Source organism: Cyprinus carpio, chromosome B23, assembly GCF_018340385.1.
Source record: "Cyprinus carpio isolate SPL01 chromosome B23, ASM1834038v1, whole genome shotgun sequence".
Taxonomy (NCBI): domain Eukaryota; kingdom Metazoa; phylum Chordata; class Actinopteri; order Cypriniformes; family Cyprinidae; genus Cyprinus; species Cyprinus carpio.
The window spans coordinates 2,939,687-2,951,015 of NC_056619.1; the positions used below are offsets into that span (position 1 = coordinate 2,939,687).

The window sequence follows — 11,329 nt, forward strand, 5'->3', positions numbered from 1 at the left end:
GCCTTCTTGGACAACTATATATCATTTATAGGTGATTAAATACAAAAAGTAGCTAAGGTTGATGTGGTCTGGAAATGGTAAAATGTGCTTGGAAAAAAATATGATCAGAATATCAACTTGCATAATAATCATGCACGCACTGTATGTGCACATGGAACAGGACTGTAAAATAAAGCTCTACTATTATAGCTGTTGGTGTGAGTAGGCCTTGAGTACCACTCATATCTGCAAGAAAGAAAAAAAATATATCCCTTCACATCAATTATTTTGGGTGAAAAAGGCATTAAAAAGAACACACAACAATAAAATAAATAGACTGGATTTTAATTAAACAAAATCAGACAGTTTTTAATAAACTATTACATGAAGAAACCAAAGCCTAGATTTTTCAGATAATAGTTTTACAAGCCAAAAGATACAGTGAATTTAGTTTCTTTGCCAAGAAGCCTCTTCCAGCCACACCCCACAGAGGATCATGGCTTATAAAAAGGACTGACATGCAGCACACTAAATTAAATCACTTATTTTCATGCTATTGTTATGAATATAAAATATTGAAGCGGTGATTCACTTTTACTGTAAAATAAAACATGAAATGCCTTGGACCTGGATCCCATCATCACCATTAGAAAACTATCCTGGACAACTGGACTCGTAAGAAGGTGGGGAAAAAAAAACAAAAACAAAAAACAAAAATCAGACCACACTTAATACTAATCTTGGGACACAGATCTGGAACGGGAACGGGAGCGGGAGCGGGATTTAGAGCGTGAGCCAGACTTAGAGCGAGAGCGAGAGCGCCTGTCCGGAGACTTGCACTGGCTCTTCTCAGCCTGAGGTGATGGAGAGCGAGAAGCAGACTTGGCACGACCCCCGTCGCCATTCTCCATCGGTGAAGCAGATCTACTTCTGGATTTCCTGCTGACTGATTTCTCCTTGGAGCGCCCACGATCCGACTTCACTTTAGAAGTGCTCTTAGAGCGGGACTTGCGCTCATCTGAGCGGGAGCGAGACTTGCGACTGGTTGATCGACTGCGAGATTTGTGTGTGCGGGAGCGAGAACGGGATTTACGGTTGCGCGAGCGAGACTTGCTCGATGGAGATTTGGAACGAGACCTGTGTCCTGACCTGGAACGGGAGCGTTGCCGGCGAGAGCGAGACCTACAGGAGACAAACAGCAGCTGAAAGAAGGGATACAAACAGTCAATTACGTTCAGTCAATTTTCATTTTAATACCTTGAGCGAGATCTCGAGTTGCTCCAAGAATGGCTGCTACGGCGACTCCTACTACGAGAACGACGCCGGCTACGAGAACTGGTGGGGGAGAGGTAAAAAAAAAAAAAAAAAAAAAAAAAAAAAAAAAAAAAATTACTTTTGTTAAACATATCTACTCCTATCTCAGCCTAATATGCAAAGTTAACTGTAAACATAAATACTCAGGCTCTAATCAAAGCAGCACCCTTGAGCATTCAGTTTGGCATTGGACCGTTTGTCTAAACAAAGATGGGAGGGTTTGAAAACAGACTTTTAACTTCATAATCGGCAATTAAATATGACCCAGGATAGAACCTTGTGGTACACCAGGGGTGAAAAGTGCCCAGCAAGATCCCAGTCCTTTGAGATTTCAAATGTCTTGAATATTAATCAAAATCCAAGCCAATCTAGGGGAACAACACAACCAGGTTCATCAGAAATTGGTGCTTTGCACTTGTTGGTAATAGGGTCACACTCACCGAGAGCGGCTGCCAGAGTAGGAGCGCCGCCGCCGCTGCTTGTCTTCAACCAGACGAATCTTCCTGCCATTGATGTCTGTTCCATCCAGTTTCTCCACAGCTCTCCGCATGTCAGAGTAGGAGCGGAACTCAATCACGCCCTCATTGGCACGCTCCTTATGGGCATCTGCGTAGGTCACCTCACCTGCCTGTCGCATGAAATCCTGCAGAGGCAACCCAAACTTCACCTCAACACTGCTGGCAATGGCAAGGCACTTCCTTCGATTATAAAGTGATGCAGAGAGAAGTTTTTTTTTTTAATTGAAACTGAAATTCATCAACTGTTACCTTGAGGTCTTGCCAACTGCAGCGACTAGACAGATTCTCCACAATGAGGCGGTACTCTGTGCGAACAGGAGGGCCATACTTGTCCCTTCCGGGGCGGCTTCTGCTGCTGTAACCACCTTTGTAAGAAAAGGGAAGGGAACATAAAAAGATCTTCTTACGACAGAGAAATCAGGGAAAGACAGGCGCCATTGACTTAACATTAGAACCTAAGAGAAGATACAAGTCATATTTGCCCTCTGTTGCTTATTGCCAACCTGTTCAGACTCAAGAGCAGTTTGCTGCCTCCCAGAAAAGGCATTACTATTTGGATAAAAGAGAAACTGATAAGACACACATAAGGCTGACAAGACCATTCTTGGCCTTTCAGGGCAAAACTGATTTTTCGATAGGCAGCATGATACAGTTAAATGTTTTACTATTTAGGCTCACAAACCCTTCGCTTGAAAATCTCGACTTGCCCATACAGAAATGCTAGTGTAACCCAATGTCTCCATTTTAGGTATTTCTATTACATCCTGGCTAGAGGCTTTCCATATGGACAACATAGCAATAACTAGTGTCATTCCTCACCATCACCCCTGGTCTATTGGCAAAAGGCTGCGGTCATCTTGGCTTCCGGTTAGGTCAGCCAAAGCATCAAGGGGCAAAGGTCACACACACATTGTAAGGTGAAGAGGCCAAGGCCAAACCGGTCAGGTAGTCATCTTAGCCACAACGACACTTGGACTCAGCCTCAGCCCCCACTGGACTCTTTCAAATTGAAACATCAAGGACTTCGTTATTGTGAAAATCAAATTGGAAATCAAATTAGACTTAAACATGGACTTTGATGCTTACTTTCCACTGGGCTAGAACACAAGCTTAAACTCAAGAACAAAAGAAATGTAAAACACCCTTTATTTATTTACATATATAAAAAAAGATTAAAAAAATGGTAGAAGCATGTAAACAAAAAAAAAAAAAACAACATGTTACGAAAGTCGAATTAGTGAAATTAAAGTGTGAAAAATAAACACTTGAGAAAGAACTGGCAATGACGTGCCCTGATATGACTGGGCTAAAGGCTTAATGTTCATTTACGACATGTCATTAGCATTACATGAACATCATAATGAAGACACAAGGAATCCAGACAGCTGTGTGCAGCTGATTTGGCTTTCTTTACTAAAAATGAAGAACAGCAAGGGAAACAAAAAGATCTTCGCTTTTTAATAGCATTTTCATCTGCAGTTGAAATGTGATTTTGCCAGCATGATGTTTGATATTCTGTAAATGCCAATACAGAAATCAAAAATTACTTGAATTAACAGCAAAAGGGACAGAGAGAAGAAAAAAATTACTTGTAAGCAACATAACACCTAGAGGAACATAAAATTAGGTAGCAAGTTGTGTGTTACATGCTTGCATACACTCGTAATATCCTCTTAGAATGATCTGGTTAACAGAAATTTGAAAAGTACTCAATGCAATGCATTACTTACTGCGTCCTCCTCCTCCACCACCACCACCTCCTCCTCCTCCACCATAATAACCCCCTCCTCCATAGCTGTCCCGGTCCCGGCGCGGACCCCTGGCGTGCTCCACCATGACCCGCTCTCCACACAGCTCTTTACCGTTCAGCTCATAGACGGCGTCATCAGCATCACGGGTGTCCTCAAACTCAACAAAGCCGTACCTATGTGCACAGCGCTGATTAGACCAGGCACAGAGCAGTGTACAAACATAATGGGGTTAAATCCATTTTGGGCATTTGACAGTGTTATTGAAAGCATTATAAGCGCCTAGTCTAAACACAATCAGATCTACCTTTAAAGATCCAATGAGAAGAAAAAAAAAAAAAAAAAAAAAAAATTGTTTTTACACTTTCGGTTCTCTAAATCCTTGAGATAAATTCAAGCCTCAGCTTGTAATTGAAGATATTCAGTACACTAAAAGTGTAGACTTGCAAACTTGAATTGATGCAACAACAACTGGGACACAAATTAAAATCTGGTGCAGTAGTAATTATCTTAAATTGCATAAATGTGATTAACTGTAATTACAACAAGACTAGGAATGAAAGTAAGGACCTAAAAAGGTTTTTCAAAATAAGCTTTAAGTAGTTTAAAAAACAAACAACAACAAAAAAAAAAGTTCTAGTTTGATGTGATTTTGCATTAGTGTTGTTTCGCGCGCTGGCTCCGCCCCTCTCAGCTCCGCCCACCGCTGCTTCTGTCTCGAGGCCCGAGAAAATGGAGGCGCTTCAGCCGTAAACGTGGCGACAGCATCAGACTCACATCTCTGCAACAACCAGCGACCGAAACAAACACTTCCCGCCGAATACTGCGCAGTATCACCGCGTCATCAACAACCGCAAACAAACAAACTCGCATTCGTTTTAAAAGTGGCCTTTCAGTTTAAGTCTATTGTTATATAACTTACAAAAACAAAATCAACGTTTAGAATATACACTGACCTAAAAGCTGCAGCTAAAAACCCACCCGAGGTTTCGCGTCGCAGACTGGTTTAATGGCGGGTTCTGGCGTCACCGTCCTCGTGTCGCGCTTTATTATTGTGTCGCGTGCAGATGAACGAACTCACCCGTTTTTCAGATCCACCTCCAGCAGCTTCCCGTAGCCTCCGAAGAAGCGCTGGATGTCTTTCTCGCGGACATGATAGCTCAGCCGGCCGATGTACACTCGAGGCATCCTGATTTCACTTTACCTCAGCAGCCGCAGCAGATTATCTCCTGCACCGAGGACAGCCGCAACAGGCTTTTGTCCGTTCATCAACCGGAAGTTCTTAGATCTTCTTCTTCTTGTACGATTTAATGGCGGTTGACAAGCCAACGTATGGTGTATTACCGCCACCAACTGGACTGGAGTGTGAAGCGTTAACGGGAATGAAGGAAAAGAGGGAGGAAATCAAGAAATGAAAAAAGGGTTCTTCGATCTAGAGCGCCCTTCTAAAATAACCCTGCGTCCCAATGTTCATACTATCCATCCTAAATAAAAGGATTTAGGAGAAAGGGAGCACTGCTAAAATGTAAATGTGCACATTGAATGCAATGTAAGATGATTTTTGGATAAAAGTGTCTGCCAAATGCATAATCTGCCATTTGTTTTAAGCACAACAATATATATATTTCTCTGTGAAAAATAAGTCTTTATTTAAAACTAGCACTTGGCTATATATCTTAAATGCTTGAACAGGAAACTAACTAAAAAGAAAGTGTTTTTTTTTTTTTTGCAGTCCACTCTCTATTATCTAGGTAAGCATGCTTGATCATGCATCATCAGCATTATCAAATGCAATTCTTTAAAACCAAATATACAATCAAACTACAAGTCCTCTGATCCCATACTGTATGTACCTCGATTCATTACTTCAAAGGACATGTCATGTTTGGACAGTCTGATTTCTGCCAAAGGGGGTGTTTACTTTGTACTGACTCGTACCATGCCCACACGTTTCCACATTCCACCTTTATTAGATCTATTCAAAACAGCAAACAAACCGTATTTTGTGCATTGATTTCAGAAGCGTGTAGATGTTTGTTCACTGCAGAGCTTGCGTTAGCCAAAAAAAGAGAAACAGAAACAAACCATGCAGTACACACTCCTCAATCATATATCATTTCAGCTCAAATGAAAACATTTCATTACTATTACAAATTTGTGCAGTAGAAGAACGATGATCGTTTCACCACAGGGGAACAATAAGGTATGACCGAATCTACAATATTTCAAAGTGCTTTCAGTGACTCTGTCTATAGAAATCCATTCAAGCTTTACAAAGCATACACTTTTATCTTAATACATCGTGTATAAAAACAAAAAAATAGACAATTTCAATGGAAGCTAGCGTTTGACAGACTCATACTAGCAAGAACTAAAAACAGCATTGTCATCAGTTCCTTGTGATGTGACAGACATGTACACGTCGGGAACTTAGTCATACTTTGGCATTTAAAAGATATTTCCATTTTGGTATTTGGCTGTGAAACACAAAACAACTCAAGAAGAAAGAGTGGTGGCATGTAGTGGACACGGAGGCGTTTCATGCTCAATCTTTCAGCTTACTCTCCAGGAAATCCTGGATTTTGTTGATTTTCTCTTCTTGTTGATCCAGGAGATCCAGTATGACTCCCATGGGCGTCTTCTTCAGGCCAACGCCCTCGATCTTGTTCTCCAACTTGTTCTTCATGCTGCGAAGTCTCAGAGAAGCGTGGATGAGGATCACTGCAGGGCAAAACACAAGACTTCAGCAACAAGAACACTCTTGATGAGCCGTGACAGAACACATACGAGATGAGAGACCGATGACAGAGAAGGCCATCTATCCAGTATTTAGAGCTCAGTTGCTGTATTAGTGTTTCCAGTGAGCATGCATCTTTCCCTTTAAGCCCAGGGTACAGTATTGGCCCAGTGGATGCAATGCGATCTTTCCTTATTGCAGTATATTTCCTTTTATACATATCTACACATGCAAACACACATGTAGTGATAAACTGGAAACAGCTTAATTTGACATGCACAATAAATAAATTTAATTCCTAGACATAATTTCACATCTTTATGTATTCAGTCTTTAGAGTGCACCGAATGTGAAGTTATTTTAAGACTCCATCACACTTGTAGTAAAAGGGCAGACTGCTGTAAAAGGCCCATGCTGTGGTTTCAGGCAGAGACGTTTCCAAGAATCTGATCTGCTAAAACTGAATATAGCATAATTAGATAATGTTTTGTGTTGCTATGACTACAAGCAAAACACGCTGCTAGATCTCTGCCTGTTTTCCGCAGCACCTTGAAATCGCCACGCAGCCTGACTCTGAGTGAATAATAACCGTCAAAGAACTGAGGAGAGATCGGTCGAGTATGACTCTGTGACTGATATACTGTACTAGCTCAAATCCTCCAACTTTAAAGTGTTAGTTCACACAAAGATGACAAGACTCTGATCATTTACTCAGCTTCATGTCGTTACAAACTTTCTGTGGAACACAAAGAATGTTTTCAAAAAGAGTCTAAGTGTATTTTTTATGTCCATACAAATCCCAAAATGCCCAAAACATCTTTGTTTATGTTCCACAGAAGAAATAGGCAAGTCATGCAGGTTAACAAAGGGTTGCTATTATTTGTTATTATTTATATTCTATTACAGGTTTTATATTCAATATTTTAAATTAGCTTTTATTTTTAATTTTCACTTTTATTTTCTATTTTAGATTAATCTGGGTAATTCGGTTATGTGCTTGTGTCATTTTTATTAGTTTTGTTCAAGTTTAATTTCAGTTTTTTTCAGTTCAGTGTTTTTTATTTCAGGTCTAGTTTTTATTCATTTCCAGTTAGTAATATTAGTGCTTATTTCAGGGAGTCAAAGCTACATTTTCATCTAATGTTCAAATTTTATTTTATGTTGGTTTTTGTTTTTAGTTAGCATTTATTTTTTAATAATTTAATAATTTTCCAGTGAAAAACTGAAACCAGGCGGTGTTCTCTTTTTGTCACAGGATAATTGACAGGAAGGATTTTTACGCTTAAAGTAATAAAAGGCATGTGTCAAAGATGAGATGTCATCAGTCGTTACTGCTGTACAGAACAGCTGTATTATTATACATAAATACTTTCACTTTCTCTGAGTAACCTCAAACACTTTTACTTTATTTTGCAAAAGTAATCCTGCACTTTTACAAATAAAGCTTTCTTATTGGTATTAATGGTTTAATCAGAAAACTTTGACAATCATTGAATCTTTCCATTGCATACAAGGTTCCTTATAGTGAAAGGATCAAATCTGTACATTTTTATGAAAAGTGGTTCTTTTTAAGAACTGTTTACTGAAAGGTTTTTGTCATTAATGGCAAGGCTGTGAAAACCCGCTTTTGAAGCCTTTATTTCTGAGAGTGTGGGTGACAAATATGCCTGTGAACAGAGTATTTCTACAATGGCACTGGTGACCAAATATGGTCTTTGTTTTGGGTTGATGCTGCATCCACAGCAGTTAATGTCCGTATAAAGTCCTAGAAAAGATATTAAAAATGACACGGTGCATCAGTGCATTAGAAGATCTAATTCTAGTACTCACAGAGCATGGGGAATGTGATACCAAAGAGAAACACCATCACTCCTCCACACAAGGACAACAGGAAGTAGCTGATTCCCAGGACACCCACAACAAACAAGGTGGGATTTCTCTTCTTGAAGTTCTTGATCATAGCTTTATTCTCTCCTGCCCACACTGAGCCCATGAAGACCAGCGCCACAACCGCCCCACCAAGAAACATGCCCAGAGGGTTCATGAACCTGCAAAAACCACACCACACATTTAGTGCACATCAATTCATCACTATTACTGTTATTATAACACACACACACACATATATATATATATATATATATATATATATATATATATATAGGTGCTGCATCAAACGGGTGATAAAACAGGGCTCCTAATGTCAGTGTGAATGACAGGAAGTATTCAGTTGGGTCACTCTGTAAAGGGTCATTCATTCACATCTATGAAGATAACAATACTAAAGTTATCGGTATTGCTATCTTAAGTAATCGGTATTACTATCTTAAGTTATCAGTAAAAATATCTTAAGTTATCGGGAAAGATATATTAAGTTATCGGTAAAGATATATTAAGTTATCGGTATTGCTATCTTAAGTTATCGGTAAAGATATATTAAGTCATCGATATTGCTATCTTAAGTTATCGGTATTGCTATCTTAAGTTATCGGTAAAGATATATTAAGTCATCGATATTGCTATCTTAAGTTATCAGTAAAGATATATTAAGTCATCGGTATTGCTATCTTAAGTTATCGGTAAAGATATATTAAGTTATCGGTATTGCTATCTTAAGTTATCGGTAAAGATATATTAAGTCATCGATATTGCTATCTTAAGTTATCGGTAAAGATATATTAAGTTATCGGTATTGCTATCTTAAGTTATCGGTAAAGATATATTAAGTCATCGATATTGCTATCTTAAGTTATCGGTAAAGATATATTAAGTTATCAGTAAAGATATATTAATTGTTGGTATAGTTATCTTACACTTATCTGCATATTTAAAGTTATCAGTATAGTTATCGGTATATTCATGTTAGTTAGTTATCAGTATACTTGTCTCAAGTTATCGGTATAGTCTAACTTCAGTATGTGCTTATAATAAATACGTTATTGTCCGTTGGTGTGGTTGCTAATATAATTGTCGTTCTTGGTGTGAACTGGCCTTTTCAACCATTATTTTAACATGAAGAAAATAAAGATTTGTAAAACTTTGTACAGAAATTTAAAAAATAAAGAAAGATATAAAGGAAGCCCTAAAGTCCACATGAAATCAAAATGGACTTTATTTAAATACATCACTACACTGAAATAAAGTCAGCAGCAACTTCCGCTTCACAGGGTTTTTAATGTGAACATTATTTTTTAGCTCACACACCAAAGAGTGAGGTAGATGTATTGCAGTTAATTTTTTTGTTTGATTTTAAAATTGTAATGTTTGCTTACAACTCAGTTTTTAGAGTTTTATTTGTATGTTATTATATTTAATTTATATTATATTTAATATTTTTTTATTTATTTATTTATGAGGGACTTTTAAACATGTTATGTTATATGTCATGGTATTCTGGTGTTACACCAAATTCTGTGACCATCGTATCCTAGCAGGCGCTGTTGTCACTGTTTGGCTTGAACTCGATCACACAGGTGGATATTGGGTACGCATTACAAAAAACACTGGTTTATTCATATGTACATAGATTATAGATACAAAGTTTGTACATTTATTTTACATGTGTGGTAAAACCAAGAAAGAAAAAACAAAAAGGTACATGAAAGGACAGATAAGTTACCTGAAATGGTTTGATTGTTGTGTCAGGAATGTCAAACACATAAGAATGGGGTCACACATTCTGATGCCCCCTTTAAATAGATAAGTAGCCTGTTTTTGTGACATCAGCTTCATGAACATTGTTAAACATTTATGTTGCATACAAAATGCAAAAATAGGCTACTCTGCAAACAAGTGCATTGTGTTTAATCTCATGAAATGTTTAAGAAACCTGTGGAATAACCAGCATTTCTAAACAAACAATCCATCTACAGTTTTGAATTAGATCTACAGTAACCTACATAGCACTTAAGGCTAAAACATAAGCAGAGGGAAAGGATTTAATTAATTAATGGCTATAAAACAGAGGATGTTACATTGTATGAACCTGTATACAGTGACAGATCTCACCTACTGAGTGTTTGAAGCCGAGCAGTGCACAGCGCCTACTAGGGTCACAGAAACACCGGACTCTTGTCTGTAACCAGTTACAATGAAATGAGCTGCGTGTTTAACCAGATCCCCGTTTGGGTCTGCTTCTGGACCGTCAGGTTAATTGTGTGAAGCACATTTCTAGAGCTGTGACTCACTGCTTCCAGGCCTGCGAGCTGGACAACACTAACTTACACAGCCGCAGAAGGGTGGGTCCAGCTTCAACACATTCCTCACAGCAACAACACGATTATCTGCTCTCTCACTGCGTCAGGCGCTCTGGACTGAAACAACCCCGTGTAAACCCTACAGTCACCGCATTAAACCGAGGATGAGTGTGCTCTCAAACGGGTGCGACATTTATCCAAGCTTTAGTAAAAATAATAAACACGCACAGCACTCTGGACCACGCTTTGATAACAGACTGATGTATACTCTAGTAAATATAAATGATTAAGACATTTAAGACCTTTACATACCCGACAATCAGAATTACAACGAGAGCGGCTGCGAAGTAGTTGGTCTGATAATAAAGCAGATTGCTGATCACTCTGTTATTCCACCTGCTTAAATCAGACACCTCGGGTCTGGAGAAGCGGTCAAAACCGGGGAAAAAATCCCCCCACGGCCTGAAGGGTGCCAGCTCCATCCCTGCCATCATGTTCTGCGAGCCAGGGCTGGGCCGGAATCGAATCTTTAATTCCGAGGCGCTCGGAATCGAGAGTCGATTCCTCAGATTAGAATCGATGCCATCAAGGGGAATCGATTCCTGATTCAGAGTCGTTTTCAGTTCAACAAACCGAATCCTCTCAAACGGAAGGATGCGTGTCTCGTCTGCTGCGTCATCAATCGCTGAACGTCAAGACATGAAAATAAACTGCACGAAAACGAGTCGGTAGTGAGCTCGTCTGAGTTCAAGGATGCAGTCTTCTGTTTGTGAATCACCCAGAGTTATCCCTACGTGCATTAATTTAGCCTCTTGCTCGCAAATAGTGATTAGAAGA

At 39.1% G+C, this 11,329-nt stretch overlaps 2 protein-coding genes across 2 annotated transcripts; both read right to left on the bottom strand.

Moving 5' to 3' along the window:
* Nucleotides 1–308: 308 nt before the first annotated feature.
* LOC109083441 (serine/arginine-rich splicing factor 6-like) lies at nucleotides 309–4,849 on the bottom strand. The gene is made up of 6 exons (XM_042751187.1): nucleotides 4,641–4,849; nucleotides 3,542–3,735; nucleotides 2,061–2,176; nucleotides 1,734–1,936; nucleotides 1,237–1,314; nucleotides 309–1,161 (listed from the first exon to the last, which is right to left on the bottom strand). Exons 1-6 carry the CDS (start codon nucleotides 4,745–4,747, stop codon nucleotides 714–716), a joined length of 1,146 nt encoding a protein of 381 aa, XP_042607121.1. The 5' UTR covers nucleotides 4,748–4,849; the 3' UTR covers nucleotides 309–713.
* Nucleotides 4,850–5,505: 656 nt separating this feature from the next.
* LOC109064527 (PRA1 family protein 3-like) lies at nucleotides 5,506–11,026 on the bottom strand. Its single transcript, XM_019081568.2, has 3 exons — nucleotides 10,805–11,026; nucleotides 8,127–8,344; nucleotides 5,506–6,280 (listed from the first exon to the last, which is right to left on the bottom strand). Exons 1-3 carry the CDS (start codon nucleotides 10,984–10,986, stop codon nucleotides 6,105–6,107), a joined length of 576 nt encoding a protein of 191 aa, XP_018937113.1. The 5' UTR covers nucleotides 10,987–11,026; the 3' UTR covers nucleotides 5,506–6,104.
* Between the last annotated feature and the right edge of the window lie 303 nt (nucleotides 11,027–11,329).

Coding starts and splice junctions, on each gene's coding strand:
- LOC109083441 (XM_042751187.1), bottom strand. CDS start 4,747: ATGCCTCGAGTGTACATCGGCCGGCTGAGCTATCATGTCCGCGAGAAA. Junction 3,736..4,640: donor GAGGTGGATCTGAAAAACGG/GTGAGTTCGTTC, acceptor CTGTGCACATAG/GTACGGCTTTGTTGAGTTTG. Junction 2,177..3,541: donor TGGTGGAGGAGGAGGACGCA/GTAAGTAATGCA, acceptor TTTCTTACAAAG/GTGGTTACAGCAGCAGAAGC.
- LOC109064527 (XM_019081568.2), bottom strand. CDS start 10,986: ATGATGGCAGGGATGGAGCTGGCACCCTTCAGGCCGTGGGGGGATTTT. Junction 8,345..10,804: donor GTTGTAATTCTGATTGTCGG/GTATGTAAAGGT, acceptor TGGTTTTTGCAG/GTTCATGAACCCTCTGGGCA. Junction 6,281..8,126: donor TATCACATTCCCCATGCTCT/GTGAGTACTAGA, acceptor TTTGCCCTGCAG/TGATCCTCATCCACGCTTCT.